The sequence below is a fragment of the Sminthopsis crassicaudata genome, chromosome 6 (assembly GCF_048593235.1).
Source record: "Sminthopsis crassicaudata isolate SCR6 chromosome 6, ASM4859323v1, whole genome shotgun sequence".
Lineage (NCBI taxonomy): Eukaryota > Metazoa > Chordata > Mammalia > Dasyuromorphia > Dasyuridae > Sminthopsis > Sminthopsis crassicaudata.
In genome coordinates this window covers 173,754,420-173,770,710 of record NC_133622.1, presented here as the reverse complement: position 1 = coordinate 173,770,710, position 16,291 = coordinate 173,754,420, and the positions used below count along the sequence as shown (strand labels likewise).

The 16,291-nt window shown below is 40.8% G+C and overlaps 2 protein-coding genes across 2 annotated transcripts in view; one reads left to right on the top strand and one right to left on the bottom strand.

The window, feature by feature from the left end:
- The window catches only part of EXOSC9 (exosome component 9), a 21,070-nt gene extending 12,179 nt beyond the window's left edge, over nucleotides 1–8,891 (top strand). The window contains exons 8-12 of the mRNA XM_074273808.1: nucleotides 4,599–4,687; nucleotides 5,026–5,172; nucleotides 5,768–5,949; nucleotides 7,076–7,154; nucleotides 7,854–8,891. Coding sequence (XP_074129909.1) covers nucleotides 4,599–4,687; nucleotides 5,026–5,172; nucleotides 5,768–5,949; nucleotides 7,076–7,154; nucleotides 7,854–7,938 — 582 coding nt within the window. The 3' untranslated portion in view covers nucleotides 7,939–8,891. The remainder of the gene's footprint in view (nucleotides 1–4,598; nucleotides 4,688–5,025; nucleotides 5,173–5,767; nucleotides 5,950–7,075; nucleotides 7,155–7,853) is intronic.
- On the bottom strand, nucleotides 6,785–16,291 carry CCNA2 (cyclin A2). Its single transcript, XM_074273807.1, has 8 exons — nucleotides 15,951–16,291; nucleotides 14,687–14,936; nucleotides 13,402–13,517; nucleotides 13,069–13,292; nucleotides 10,990–11,197; nucleotides 10,242–10,355; nucleotides 9,646–9,779; nucleotides 6,785–8,956 (listed from the first exon to the last, which is right to left on the bottom strand). Exons 1-8 carry the CDS (start codon nucleotides 16,185–16,187, stop codon nucleotides 8,908–8,910), a joined length of 1,332 nt encoding a protein of 443 aa, XP_074129908.1. The 5' UTR covers nucleotides 16,188–16,291; the 3' UTR covers nucleotides 6,785–8,907.

Here is a 16,291-nt window from a genome sequence, read left to right as displayed (position 1 = left end):
CCAGCAGTCTAGCCAAACCAGTGGATGGGCTGCCTACTCAAGCTTGAGTTCCAGCAGTAGCATTAGGGTGATCCCTTCTCCACCCTTACTTCCTCACCATCAAGAGGCATGAAGAACACAAATAAGAGAAGTGACTGAACAATGTTGGGAAATTGTGTATTCTTCAGAACTTAGAACCTGAATATTCTGGTTACCTAACTGAAATGGACACTAAATTCAATTCTGGATATAAGTTATGTTGAGGATTGAGATAAATAAAAGAATGGTGTTAAAAGTACTTTTTAAAAAAATCATTCAGGCAGTGTGTTGCAGTTGGTACATACCTTGCATGATGTTGGATAAGACACTTAACCTGTCAGTGGTGTCTCTGCCACTCTCTTAAGAGTGTACATTCAGAGAAGATGCTGAACTTCATTGGTAGAAAGTTTCCTCCCTCAGGAATTCCTGAGACCGGTGAAATCACAAATATAGACCTTCTTCCTTCCTTGTCCCTCTCATTTAAGGATGACAGGAAAAAGATTTTATTTTTTTGTGGTGGTGTTTTTTTTTTTTTTTAATAGCTCAAATTTTATAAGCCTTTATTTGAATTGATGCTTAAAACAGTGTTTTGTAGACTTAAAGTATCCTTTCTGAAGGGATCTGAAAAGGGGAGAAATAGCAATAGTCTGGGAGATAATTGTTTTTATCAAAAAAAGTGACCAAGAGGATATCAATATCTTCCTACCCATAGGCCATTGTTCCATTTTCTCAAAAGTTTTCATCTGTATATGCTCTGAGAGCATCCTTGATGAAAGTGTGGAAAAAAGAATGAGGCTTTCTCAGATGAGATTCCAAAGCAAACCACAATCATACACTCTACTGAGAGGGGCAGAAAACTCAATACCCCACACCTCTCCAAGCTTATTGTTTGTCAGTTATGAAAAGTGATATGCTTTGGTAAAGCACAATACTACCCAAAGGGCTCTTCTTCAGTAGACTCTTTCCTGTGTTGTATCAGAGTCATATAACATCCTTAAATGATGTTAACAACAAAACAACTGGTCAAGCAACTGATTACTAAAATTAAGTAAGGCCTAAGACAAGAAGATGTATGCTTATCCAAAGTGTTTGCTGCTATCACATACATGTGCAACCTGGAGGTGAGGCCCTTTGGATTCTGTTTTTTAATGACTTTGTGCAGATTGCATCAAACCTAGACACATTGTAGAGCCTCTTAATGAGCATTCAAGAACTTAAGCCTATCTTAATAAGATGAACAGAGCTCACGGACCAAAGACAAATGGACAGTGGAGCTGAGTCCAGAATTGAAAGAGGGAGATCTAAGCAAGTGGCAACATATTACATTTCCTAGGTTTTACCCAGAAGTGGTGGAAGGAGAAATAAAAACCAGGGAAAAAAAAGTGGTTGTCATGGAGTAAAAGTGAAGGAGCCTTGAGACTTCTCACTGGCATCTATTGCTGTGCAGTAAGAGGGGGGCCCATGTCTCCAGCAGCTGTGGCTGCTGCTACAAAAAGTACTTCTATTAAGCTTATTGATCAATTGATGTCCTAGAGGAGTCCATTTCCTACAGCCAAACAAGTGAAGTAATTCAGTCCTCCAGAAATATAAATCTTGAAAGTATTATTGAAGTCACCAGATTAAGAACTGGAGAGAGATCTTAAAGAACATCTTGTGTAATGTCCTTTTTGTGCAGCTAAGGAATCTGGGGCCCCAAAAGAAGTAACTTGTTAAAGGTCCTGGTGTAGAACCAGGATTGAATTATGTGGGCATTTAATTGGTGGCTGCTGAATAACTGAGATCAGCATCTTTGCCACCATCCTATAATGCCTCAGCCTTGGCAGAATTGACCTTTTTAAAAAACAATGTAAGTCATCACCCTTGCTTCTCTGAAAAAAACAGGACTAACGACACATTGCCTTAAAATTCATTAACTCAAAATACAAAGTACTGGAGGAGAAATGAACTCTAAATTACTTTGTCTCAGACAATTGAAGTTTTTCTTGTTGAAAAATTCTGAGATTAGTGGTCATAGTGTCTATTGATCTGTTTTATTTTTTTGTGAGGCAAGTTGAGTTGTCTGAAGTCATATTTGAACTCAAGTCCTCCTGACTCCAGGACTTGGGGCTCTAAGTACTGTGCCATATAGCTGTCACCAAAAGTATCTATTTTAGGGCTGATGGTGTCAGATTCAAATAGAAATGGGGGGCCATTAAATGGTATATTAAGATCCCTGTAGGCCATGCTTTGACTTAGAAAGCTACCTCTTAGCATTAGCTATGTTTTATTGTATTTTTGTTCATTTTGTTAAATATTTCCCAATTATTGCATTCTAATCTGGCTCATGGCACACTCAGGAGTGTTGTGGGCTCCATGTAGAATACTACGTTTGATGTAGCTGATCTAACCTTCCTCATTTTACAGGTGAATAAGCTAAGATCTAGAGAGGACAGCCAATTTGTCAGGGTTACAGAGGTAGATTTAACTCCTCTGACTCCAAATTCCATACTTATTCACCACCTGAAAACATCAGCATTGGAATTAGTTATCCCTTCCACATTGTGACTTTATCTATAATAGTTTCAACATATCATGGTTAGATAAAGATGGAAAATTTGGGGGGTTGTTTTGCAAAAGTCACAAGTGATAGGTGAAGAACAGCAAACACAGAAAAAGTTTAGAAACTCAAAAATGTATGATATTACAGTAAAGTACTGTAAACATCTTATAAAGGAAAAAGAAAAAAATTCAGACTTCTTTTCTAGCATGAAGGGAGAGCCAAAAAAATGTTATGTAGATTTCTAAATATTGGGGGCATTGCACCTCCCAAGCCCTGCAGTATGTAAGGGATAAATGTATATTGTTGGGAAGGGGGGAGGGGGACTTTGTATTATTTTAATCTGTCAACAAATATTTATTTATTGAGTGCTTACTATGTGCTAGGCACTCAGCTGTGTTCTGGGGGTACAGAGGCAAAATGACAGGTCCTTTCCATAAGATACTCATATTCCAGTGGTAGAGACAAACATGCTAACAACTCTATATACAAGATATAAGCAGGGTAGAGGAAGACATTAGCATTAAGGAAATGTTCATTTTAGACCCAACTTCTTTTTTCTTTAATAATAGCTTTTTATTTTTCAAAATACATGCAAAGATAGTTTTCAACAGTCACCCTTGCAAATCTTGTGTTCCAAAGTTTTCTTCCTCCCTTCCCAATTTCCCCTCCCTCCCACCCAGACAGCAAGTAATCCAGTGTAGATTAAACATGTACAATTCTTCTAAACATTTTCACATTTGTCATGCTGCACCAAAAAAAAAAAAAAAAAAAAAAATCAGATCAAAAGGAAAAAAAAAAAAAATTATAAAGGAAAAAAAGCCAAGCAAACAAAGCAACAATAAAGGTGAAAATACTATGCTTTGATCCACATTCAGTCTCCATAGTTCTCTCCCTGAATGCAGATGGCACTTTCCATCACAAGTCTATTGAAATTACCTACCTTATATCACCTCATTGTTGAAAAGAGCCAAGTCTATCAAGCCAAGTTCATCACATAATCTTGTTGTTGCTGTATATATGTTCTTTGTTCTGCTCATTTCACTTAGCATCAGTTCATGTAAGTCTTTCCAGACATTTATGAAATCAGCCTGCTTATCATTTCTCATTAAAAAAAATAATATTCTATTACTCATGTACCATAACTTAATCCGGTCATTCCTGAACTGATGGGCATCCACTTAAATTTCTAATTCCTTGCCACTACCAAAAGGGCTGCTACAAGCATTTTTGTATATGTGTGTCTTTTTTCCTCTTTTTATGTTTCTTTGGAATACAGACCCAGTAGAGACACGGCTAGATCAAAGAGTGTGCAGTTTGTAGCCCTTTGGGCATAGTTCCAAATTGCTCTCAAATATTTGGATCATTTCACAACTCCACCAGCAATATGCTAGTGTCCCGATTTTCCCACATCCCCTCCAGCATTTATTATTTTTTCTTGTCATCTTAGCCAATCTGAGAGTTGTGAAGTAGTACCTCAGAGTTCAGACCCAAAACTTTTTTTCAAAAATATTTTTAGAATTTAGAAATTTTCCACATTGCTTTTTTTCTTAACCTGGAGCTTTTAAAACAGACTTGCTTATTAGTAAATCCTTATTAGTAAAGAAGCAGACCCAAATTAAACACACATGTGGGAATCTCAGAAGAACTTTCATATACTTTATGGGATGCTGGGGTTGAAAATCCCTAGCACAAAATTAGTGTTCATTCTATATATGCTATCCAATCTTACACCATTTATTTTGTTGCTGTTAACTTAAAAATTGTATTGCTTATTCAAGCCAATGACATATGGATAGTAGGCTACTTTGGAATTAATACATTTCAAATCTTTTAATAGCAAATACATTTAATTGGTAGGGAACACTTAGGTGATTAATTTTCCTTTTTTTATTTTTAAAGTACCTCTTTGGACAAAGTTGCTTAATTTGTTAATGTTTTTTAAGATGTAGAAATAGTCTCAGAAATGTGTCTGTTTTTATTGCACTAGGACAAGGCATTTGATATGTTGTATCATTTGAGTAACATTGGCTTTCATAAACAGGTTCTGAGATGCAGCAAAATTGCTGGTGTGAAGGTGGCAGAGATCACAGAACTCATACAGAAAGCCTTGGAGAATGACAAGAGAGTGAGGTGAGTTTGATAGAGAGGAAATTTGATTGACTTCTGGCTTTTCTTAGCTTGTACATCTCTTGTTGAAAAGTTCCTAATTTGGGGCAGCTAGGTGGTAGAGTGGATAGAGCACCAGCCTTGAATTCAGGAGGACCTGAGTTCAAATCTGGTCTCAGACACTAAACACTTCCTAGCTGTGTGACCCTGGGCAAGTCACTTAACCCCAGCCTCAGGGGGGGGAAAGTTCCTAATTTTATGCTTCTTCATGATGACCCACAAAATGCAAACGAACCTGATTTTTAGTTTTCTATCATTGGGTAATTATTTGTCCTTTTATTTTTCCAACTAAAAAAAAATAGGAAAGAAGGTGGAAAATTTGGCTTTGCAGAATCAATAGCAAACCAAAGGATCACAGCTTTCAAAATGGAAAAGGCCCCTGTTGATACATCAGATGTGGAAGAGAAAGCAGAAGAAATTATAGCTGAAGCTGACCCTCCTTCAGAGGCGTATCTCTTCTGGAAATTATTTTTTATAAGTGGTCATAGAAAACTTGGGTGGGTCCCTTATGCTCCCTCAAAACCTATAATCAATGTTATTTTGATTTGCATTTTTTAAGGTAGTCTTTATTATTGGAACTTTGAGCAGTTAGGTACACGAAGAGTAAAATAACCTAGCTTGTAAAATGAAGAGTTACAAGTGTTCCACTCTTTAATTTTGCCTCCAGAAATCCAGGATTTCTTCCTTAGTGGAAGCTTTTAAATGTTGGGGGTGAAAGGCCACTGCTGCTAGCATTGATACTGTTTAATACAGCACCAAGATTTTCAGGATTTATGTGATCTTTAACTTTGTATCATATAAATGAATATTTATATTTGGCATATAACCTTTTTTCTCAGTCATCCTCAAATCATCTTCCTGGTTGTTAGTCCCATGATCTTGTACATAAGCTACTAGATTATCTTTGTTTTAAGGAAAAATTGTGCCACTTGTTCTTCAGTGGGCTCACATGGTTTAAAAAAAAAAAAAATTCTCATTGTGCCTGCTCTTTAGAAGAGGGTATCAGATTTTGGTCTGTTTCTTAAGTTTCCTTAACAAGTTAAGTGTTTCTAAACCGGTGTTATGGACTCCTGGCACTGCCCAGATTGGAGAAGGGATAGAGAGTTCCTGGGGCGATTTAGAAGAGGAAGAGGATGAGGATGAAGGTGGCAGCGATGATGTCACCATTCTTGACAGTGTCAAAATGGAAACAGAAGACCAGAATGTTGGGAACCACATTACTGATGGTAAGTTCTGCTCCATTAAAAATAATAGCTGAATTACTGGTTTTCATCAGTCTTTGCTTGGCTTCACTTCCTCTGGCCCTGCTGCCTTTCAAAGTATTTGCTTTCCTGCTGAGACAGTGTTCTAAAAAGGCAGGTGCTCCCCAGGATAGGCAAATCACAGTGAAGTAGTGCACCCAGATCCACAGCATGGATCTTGGCAGAACCCCTGGGACTGTGAGTCTAAGAAGGAAAGCAGCAAAAAGCTTTATTTCCAGATGTTACAATTTTGGACATCACTCAGTATAATTCATTAATGCCCAAACAACACTGCCATTGAGTTCTTTATCGTTTATAAAATAGTCTGGAATTTTATTACCTCAAGTTCTAAACCTTGGTTAGGAGGATGGAGAAGTGATTAGCTCATTTCACTGTAACTTGGTTTAAAAACGAAAAACCTTACAAGATGAGGAACCCCATTACTCCTAAGTACCACCAGTGCAGTTCCATTAACATGTGTCTTAGGATCTAGCTAATGTCAGGATTTAAACCCAAGTTCCCCAGATTCTTTTGTCCTTAAGAAAGACACGCCTATTTTAGACACTATAAAGCCACAAGGGCAGGAACAGCCTTTCCATTTGTTTCACTTGGCACACAGTAGGCATGTTTGCCCCAAAACCCTTTAATTAACAGTAGCACCGCTTTGTGAAGGAAGTGCTTTCCTCTCACCCAACACATCCAATGTCACATGAAGAAACTGAGCTTCAAGCCTAATGCTCTGGCCAGGCTGTATCTAAAGCCTTTATTACCTAGACTTTTCCCCCAAAGGCAATTAGTTTTTTTCTGGAAACAAAATTCAATAATTCATTTAATGAAATCTATATATTACAGCTTTTGAATAATCCATACAGAAAACATTTATTGCAGACCTCCTATGTACATAGAGCCCCTTCTAGAAATTAAAGTACAATACAACATGGTAGAGCTGGTCTTCACCAAAGGTCCTCAAATGATAGCCATCTACTGACATTGACTCATCAGCTGTTTGCAGTTCTTCTCAATTAAGTTTACCCAATGATAAGAAAGTACAGCATTGTCTTGTTGGTTATACAATTTTACCTTACTATGGTTTTCGTATTATTTCTTAAAGATACACCTATCGTTCTGTCAGATAGTGAAGAAGATGAAATTATCATTTTAGAACCAGGAGAAAATCCAAAGAAAACAAGGTAACTGAAATACTTCTGATTTATTTCAACAGTTATTAATATTAATGCAAATATTATTAATTCAATTCTTGATGCTAGGTTTCAATATGTCTCCAAATGTAGAATTTTAAAATACATGTTAAGTATAAAGCTCACTTTTAATCCCAGATGACCATTAAAAATTCCTTTTTATAGGATTATAGTGAATTGTCCAGGAAAGACTGGGCTTTTTAAAAAATCTGCACTATATGACAAAAGCATATGATGGCCAGAGTAAAGAAGAGAGCCTGTATTTTCACATAAACCCATTTTAAGTTTGGTTAAGGTGAAAACATTTGGCCCAACTTCTGTACCTGATAGATTCAGGGCAGGGTGCTAGGAATGGGTTAGACAGCCCTGCCTAACATGCTGGCTTGAGGCCCTGATAAAAGACTTTTCCATCATTATTTAAAGCTGAATATATCCTAGCAATTAATTTTACTTGGTTGAGTGTGGAAGTTAGATGGGGACTGACAAATGCTAGCAATCACCCCAGGCAATGATTTATTACTGTTATTTTAACACGAAGATGCTCTTCTCAGGCCTAGAAGCCTTACCTCCTTGAAAACAGAGGCTTACTAAATTTTTACCTGAGTGAATACCCACTAAAGGAAACATCTACAAATACATGTCTATAATCTGAGATACATGTTTTTAGGCTTTGATTTCATTTGTTTACAGGATACAGGCCAACAACTCCAAACAGGAAAAAGCCTCAAGTAAAAAAGCAATTAGAAAGAAAAAGAAGAAGAAGGCTGCTAACTAAAGCTTCCAAAATACATTACTGGAAAGTACATTTAGGACTGTTGCGTATTTTTACATGTAGTTTTCTTGAATTAAAATAAAGTATGTAGAAAACATCTTGTGTAATTGGATTAATTTGAGAGGTTGAACCTACTTGTGAGTGTAGGCAGTTGAGGGGAAGGCCCAAAGAAGCAGGCAGCATGGCCTCTCAGAGAGAAGAATGTGGTAGGTATTTTAATCTGTGTGGACCAGCCTGGGAAATGCCCTTCCACCCATCAGCAGCTTCCTCTGGGTCGTTGGGGTCCACAAGTGGCTTGTATCATCAAGAAGGGCTATATATGGTTTGTTTTAAAATCTCATTCTATTTTACACTGCAAGAACTGCTTTACCAGAAGAGGCACAGCCTTGATCAATGGTACACACACAGCCTGCCAGCAGGGACTACCAGAAAAGGCCAAGGATTTGTTGCAGAAACACCATTCCCTACCTGAATACTGCACATTACCCTGTCCTGGAAGACCGCATCTTAAGACATGCTGATACTCTCCTGAACCATGGCAATCTTAAGGAAACAGATATTAGCCCAGACAGGGAGGGCCACCAACATTTTAAACTTTTTTCTCCTGGAAAATCCTTCTGTGGTGCTGTCTTTTACCATGCTGTTCAAAGTTCAAACACTCCCATGGGTGAGCCAGGTTCTGACCAGTTTTCACTTGTAAGAGGCAATCAGGCTCACCAAATTCTTATCCTAAGTGTATGGGCTTGAATACTCACTATGCATGAACAACATGACATCTGCAGCTAAATACGCAGGACAATTGCACATAAAAGATTTACATTTAAAATCATAAAAATCAAAAAAGTTACTTCATAATTTGTAATTGACCATAACTTGTTCCTTGTGAAGTGATTCTTTGTGAAGAAACCTGGGTTCACAATAAAAACTGTCCAGCACAGCTTCTGTTGGAATTCTAACTAAGTCTCTTGCTCACTATAAGTTTAGTGTCTCTGGAGGGTTGATGAGAGATACACCATGGTACCTGTGAAGGGGAGAGAGAAAAAACAAAAGAGAAATTCAGCATCCTTCATCTTGGAGGAGTGGCTTCTGCTTATCCCCAATTTTCCTAACTGTAGACCTTAGACTACTAACTGTAGACTGTAACTGTAGACCATCTACAATGGGATAGAGACTGCAACATTGATAAAGACAACTCTTCATGAAGTCCATGAATCTAGGTTTAGTGGGAGCAGTATCTCAAGACAAGCATAATACATGTGGTATGATAAAGAGACTCAGGGATAAGAACTCATAAATGTATGGCTTAATAACAGTTTTGAATATATATATATATATATATGTATATATACACACACACACACATAATCCCATTGGCAAATGATATATATATATAATTTTTACTCTCCAAATCCTCTTGGCTCACTTGGACAGCTCAGAGACCCTCATCCCTGTGCTTCCACAGATGGGGAATACCACCTGATTCACCACCTACTTGAGGGGACCTGGAAAGGTTTTGCCTTTTCTATATCCCCAGCGCTAAGCATAGTGTCTGCAAGGCACACAGTACTTAATAAAAGCTTGCTGGTTTTTAAATGTCATAATTTGACCTTAGAAATTGATTACTTATAAATTATAAGGACATACAGCTACACTTTGACTGAAAGGTGCTTAATGGGGGTTACATGAAAAGGGTCCTGATACTTTTCTTACTTTGCCGTCTTGTATTTTTCTCGTATAGACTGCTGTGCATGCTGTGGCGCTCTGAGGTAGGTCTGGTGGAGGTCCAATAAACATGGTTTAAGGCTTTCCAAGGTGTATCCTGTTTGTTGGATTAATGACTCGGGCTACAGGAAAGGGACATGGAAGTATGAAATTAGTTTGTAATCATGGCATGTAAATGCATACAGATATCTCTCCTCCCTCCCCAATGTGAAAAAATGAATCAATCATTTTTAGACTCAACAGATCCTTGAAATAGATTAACAAAGATTGAACCAAAAAGCAGAAGCACTGGCTCACATAGCAGCAGTTTCTCTAGCCTTTGGCTCAATGTTTAATGTCATTCAGTTCAGTTGCTTATCTAACTTTCTAACTTTCTCTCTTTTTCATCGAAGATGGAAAGAATGTTCATTCTATGTCAGAGATTATTTCCCCAAAATGATTTGTAAGCCAAACATTGCTCTATAAATGACCTATTGTAATAGTGTTTTTTCCTTTTCACAAAAGGCAGCCAATCATAGCGATTTTATATTTTATAAAAACAACTCTTCCAGCATTATTTATTTTCAAAAGTCATAAATACATACCCAGCTTTTCCCAGTGATTGTATAGAGTGCTATATGAAAGGCAGCTCCTGCAGTAACTGATGGTAAGTATTTCAGGTATGGGTCAGCATCAATTAAACTTAACTCTCCCAGAAACTAGAAATGTAAAAGTTTTAATATTTAGTGATTACATACATTTATTTCCACCTAAGATGTTTGCAAAGGTTTTATGTATTTATATATGTGTGTATGTGTGTGTTAATATATAATATAATGCTAACCTGATAGGGATATTTAATGAGCTACCAATTACAATCTTCACAATAAATTTTTTTTATTAACTGGCTTTCTTGTTAGCTCCGGGCCTCAGACTTAAATGGAAAATTTTAGCAGGACAAGGACAAGGAGGGTAGTGAAGGGATTCAGAATTAGGCCCTAGAAGGCGCTGGAGAAGTTTACCCTGGAAAAGAGAAGGCTTGGGCCAAGTACTGCTAACATTCCATGAACCTGCTTAATATTTTAGTAACTGTATTTTACCATAATTGATTTCCTGAATGGTATGTTATGCATTCTAAAGATTCAGGATCCTAAAATAGGAGGAAATGGCTCGTGGGAGGAACGGGATGTTTGTCTAGAACCATTTGAAGGGCTGCTTTGTAGAAAAGAGGTAGCATCATTTAGCCCCAGTGGACAGAACCAGGCACAGTTCACGAACATTAGAAGGATATTAATTCCAGTAAAAGTCACCTCTGCAGTAATGAGACATCTCATGATGACGTGGGTCACTTACCATTGCTAAACTTTCCACTTTAGAATTGGCCTGCTGCTGATGTAGGAAATACTGAGTGAGAAATTGGTTGATTGTTGGTGCAGCAAGGTCGAAAGCAAGCACTTTGAGCACCAGGTGTTCCATTCTTAAGACCTGTTTTTTAGTGTATGTGTCATCAGTGATGTACACAAACTCTGCCACTTCTGGAGGATAGATCTCTTCAAACTTTCTATAAGGAAAGGCAGGATTCAAGATGATTAGTCCCATTAAACAAACAAATTTCCTCATTGGAAATGCCACCATTGCAAAAAGATGTTGTTCTGTCATAAACTGCCTTGCATAGTTTTTGTCCAAGGGCCTTATAGTGGCTCTCTAACTCCTGACTCCCAAACAAACAGCCCACAGGCAGCATACTGAATGCACCACAGCCAAAGCCAGAACTTTTGGTTCCTAATTTTCTCATTTTGCCAAGGGCACCATTATGTATCCAGCCAACCAGGCTCACAACCTCAGTCATCTGACTTTGCACCAAAGAAAATGAGCTGCCAAGTCTTGTCCAGGCTCTCTTAACATATTTTACTTAAACCCTCCACTTGAGGCTGTCATCTCTCGCCTGGACTACTCTAGGAGCCTCCTAGTTGCCAAACTAATGCTCCTAAACAACCTCGGGGTCCTCTGGGATTAGAAAGAGATACCTTGGTTACATTCTAGCAACATCCAAATGCCTTCTTGTCCTTCCTTTATGCAAGCTTTTCCCCAGTGTTAGAATACATTAACTCCTTATCTCCTACACTTAAAATCCCTGATGGCCCTCAGCCTTCATGTCCCCTCACCCAGGAGGCCTCTTCTGATTGCTGCAGCAGATAATAAAATCCTCTTCTATCTCCTGCTTTTCCAAACCATATATTTCCACAATGAACCCCTTTTAGGAAGCAAGGTTTGTAGAAGCACACACTGGTCTTTAAATTTCATCTCCTTGATAGCAGAGACACTGATACATCGTGGGACTTCATGCTTGCTAAATGTAGTTAGTGTGCACAGATCTGGTTCTGAAATGTAGTTCTGCTATCGCTGGATTCTAGGTGAGTCCTTCCCTGCTCTAGGACCTTGATGCTTCATGTGAAATCCCCAAATGGCATGGCTCTAAACTGTCTTGTACTATCAAATCAAGGAAGATTATTTATTAGGCTGGGCCCCTGGAAGACTCCTGCCAAACGCTCCAGAAATCACTGACGCTAAAACCAAAGTACTGAAGCAGTTTTATGTGACAGAAAGGCAGGAATTGAGGTATCTTGTTGTTTATGAAGGACATGGACTATTACGTTTGAAAGGAACAAGTAAAATACATGTACAGGGCACCAAGACCAGAAATGGAGTAAAGTGAGAAGGTCAAAGATAGCATTATAGAGGGGGACAGGATAGGCAACTGACCCATGGTGGGAGGGAAAGACCAGAACTAAACAGCGGTGGTGCTTACATCCCAAAAGCAAGTGCCCATCAGGATAAGCAATGTCTACTGCTGAAGATGGCGGCCTTTTGTAGAGGAGCCAAACATTACCCAAGTGAGGCTCTAGCTTCTGAGATGATACTGCCTCCCCTGCCTGGCTAAGCCACCATCCCCACTCCTAAACACTGGTTGCACTCCCAAAAAGAAAGGAAAAAATTATGTGTAAGCACACATTGAAAACTCAGGCTCTTTGCTGAGCTCAGTTCTTCTATAAGCTAGATTTGGAAGAAAAGTTCAGAACAACCCATTATCTTTTTGAAAAAAAGTTCTTGCCAATCCAGTCCCTGTAATAAAAGAATAGTAAGCACAACAGCTTACTCTTACCTCTCTGTTCTGTATTCCCCCAGAAAACAGGCCTGGCTCTTTAGATCAGGGCTTCTTAAACTTTTTTCTACTGAGAAATTTTTATACAACCCTGGGTATATAGATATATGACAGGTATACAAATCAAACATTTACTGATAATCATAACTTCATGACTCCTGTGTTCATACGAGGTCACAATCGTTCGTGTTAAAAAAGCTTTGCTTTAGATGATCAGTGAGCTCATCTTGCTTTGTAAGGAGCTTCCCATCCCTGGGTGAGTGACTTACGAGGCAAGGAGCATGGCAGCAGTCCCAACCAGCTGAAGCTTTCCCCGGAGCACTGACATTGAGGACAGGAACCTATCAATGTAGTTCACAGCCAAGTGAAGAGTCTCATTCTGGAGCTTGTATTCTTCCCCCACCTCCACCAGCCAGTCCACCAAGATGGCTCGCATACTGTTGGTTATATCTGGCTGCTTCTTCATGTAGCCCACCTTGGGCTTACACTTAACCTGGTTAAAAGTAAACAGCTGAGGGTCAGAGAAGTGGACCCCATCCGCTATCCTGTCTAGCAAGCTGTCCCTTCACAGGAAAATGGCCAGCAAGCACAAACTGATTTACCTCCATTTCCCTTAGGTACAGATAGATGTCTTCATGGTAGTCAGGGACTTCATTGACATTTGGTGGCTTTTCTTCTGGCTCCAGGACCACAGACATGTCCATAGTAAGGGGAGATTCTGAGAAAATTTCAGAAGATACAGGACAAGGTTAATCACTTTGTTTTAAATATTCAAATTGCAGAAAGTTAGAAGATGGCTGATCACAGTTAAATCTGCAACTCTGGTAAATGGGATTCATATAAATGACATCAATTCTCTTTCTAGCCATCTCTAGTAACAGCACCAACAACTTTAATTTTTAGGGCACTAAAAGTACCCTTCCTCAGCAATTTAGTGAGGAGTACTAACATGACTATTCTTTGAGCAAAGAAAATGAGGTTCAGAAATAAAGGCATGCACCCATGGTCACACTGAGAGAATTTTAGGGCAATAGTTAACCTAGCTTATATGGCAGGGGATCCCAGTAGATATTATCAAACTGGCAATTTTACTGAGCTACTCTTGCTGACTCATTATGATAATAATAATAACAAAATAATTATCTCATCTGATCTTCACATCTAGAAGGTGTTATTATGATCCCCATTTCATAGCTGAGGAAACTGAGGCTAAGAAGTTAAATGACTTACCCTGTCACAGAGCTAGTTAAGTGAGGCTGGATTTGAACTTGAGTCTTGTTTGCAGGCCTTTCCCTCTATCCACTGCACCAGTATTTTATATTCTTCTACATGTAATCCACAGGGAGCATAAACTGAATAGATAGGCTCATCTTAACTTTTGTAGGAGCTGTTCTGTTATGGAGTGCCAAATCCAAATTACCCTAGATATGACTAGAGCTGTAGGCAAGGTGACCTCTGGAAATTCACCCAAGATCAGGAGACAATCCTATCACTGCTTGAGTTTTCATAGGAAGCTCATGTTTTGGTGAGCACTATGCTTTAGGCAGCTGTTTCATAAATTTTTCTTTACCATGACTAATAACTATGTCATTACTTTCCAATGTTAATTATGTCCCAGAGCCAGAAAAATCAATCTTATACTAACTTTCATGCCTAATTTAACGAGAGAGCAGATCAACTTTGCACAAAAGGTAATCAATTTGCTTCCTTCTGGAATGTAAGAATTGGATGAATAAAAGTTCTGGTTTTGCCTTCTTAGGGGGACAGTTCTTTTCAAAAAGCTAGGCTAGACTGTATATTAAGGGCCCCAGCCACTCTTAAATGATCATCACTTACGCCTGTCTCATTTCAAGAGGAAAGGCATTTAGTTTAACTTTCAAGTCTTACCAAAACTACCATCCATTGGAAAATCAAGGGGCACCAAAGGTTTTCTCGACTCAGGCAGAGAAACAGCTGAATTAAAACCCAGCATATCATCCTCAGACTCCACTTTTTTAGAGACAGAAAGTTTCTTCCCATTGTCCCCATCGGGTTCATCCACATGGATTGTGAAAGTGGGCTGCTTACTGGTGGCATTCCAGGGTGGGACAATACCCTGGTCATCATTAATGGAAATATCCCTGAGAGGCGCAACAACCTGCAAAAAATAAGAGGCAATATTACTTCCTAACTGGTTGGTGACTCAAAAAATACAATTACCTCTCCATCTCTAGTTCCTCATCTGTAAAATGAGGGAGGTCGGTCTGTCCACATAAGCTCTCTGGTACCTTCCAGATGCTGGGACCAGGCTGGTCCCTTGCTTCAGAAACTTCATGCCTGGGGGGGCAGAGAGGGGGAGAAGAGACACGACACCACAGACCATGCCATCTCTCTGCATTGCCCGAGAAAGGCAACGGGGGCACTGCAAACCAGGGAGATCCTCGCATTTCCGACCTTCCAAGAACTGGACCGGGAATTTGCTAGTGACCCGGCACCAAGAAGTGGGGGAAGGACCTTTAAGGAAGAGAAGCCAGACTCGGGTTAGCACGGGAAGTCTCCCAAAAGGCAGCTAGTTCCGAACACTTTCATTTGCAAGCTGTCTTCTCCAGCCAGAGGGCAGGAAGGGTCTGGGGCCTCCTTTTGTATGCCCAGAGCTCGGACTTAAGAAGCCCTTAGTAAGTGGTGATTAATGAAAAGGGGCCTGGGCAACTTGACAGCTGCCACTTCCTGGGGTGGAGGGAAGGGGGAGGAGACCTTTTTCAAAGGTTGTCAGCCAGCCGGGAGGGGCTGAGCGCGCGCTAGCTCCCGTGGCGATCCCGCGCAAACGGGCGGACCGTTCTCGGCCCCGTGGCCAAAAGGATCCTTGCAGAGAAGCCCCAACACCTGTTCCTCTAGGGTCTTCCCCGAGACCACCCCTCCCCCCATCCCATCCAGGGCACTCTCCTCGACCCCGGGGCCCAGGACCGGCCAAGCTCCCGAACAGGTCGCGGAGCCGCGAGGAGACAGAGAGGGAGACACGACCGGCGCCCGAGATCCCGCCGCGCGCCCCCCGGGCTTCGCTAATATTAGAACGCTGGGCATCCGGGCGTTCTATCGGCCCGGACAGCGTTCCAGCAGCGCGGGCGCCCGCCCGGAGCCCGCCTTCCAACGCCACCCCACGCCGGCCTCTCACCCTGCGGTTCTTGGACTTCTGCGGCGCCAGAGCAGCTGCCGGGCCGACACAGGGGCCCGGGCCCGGAGCCCGCACGTTAGCCCGCAGCACGCCCAGCACCGTGCGCGTTCTGGCGGGCTCGGCGCCGCCGCCGCGTTTGTCCGGATGGATGTTCTCTTGGTTCTCGTCGGGGCCGGCGGCCCGGGGCAGCCTGGGTGGCTGCGGCCCCGCCGCGCCGGCCGCCGTGTGCCCCAGCATGGCGGGGGGCCAGCCTGCCGGGGCTCGGCCCCGCGCCCCGTGCACCCCTCTCTGTCCTGATCCGCTCCGCGGACCCCGGAGGCTCCGGGAAGGGCCGGACTAGG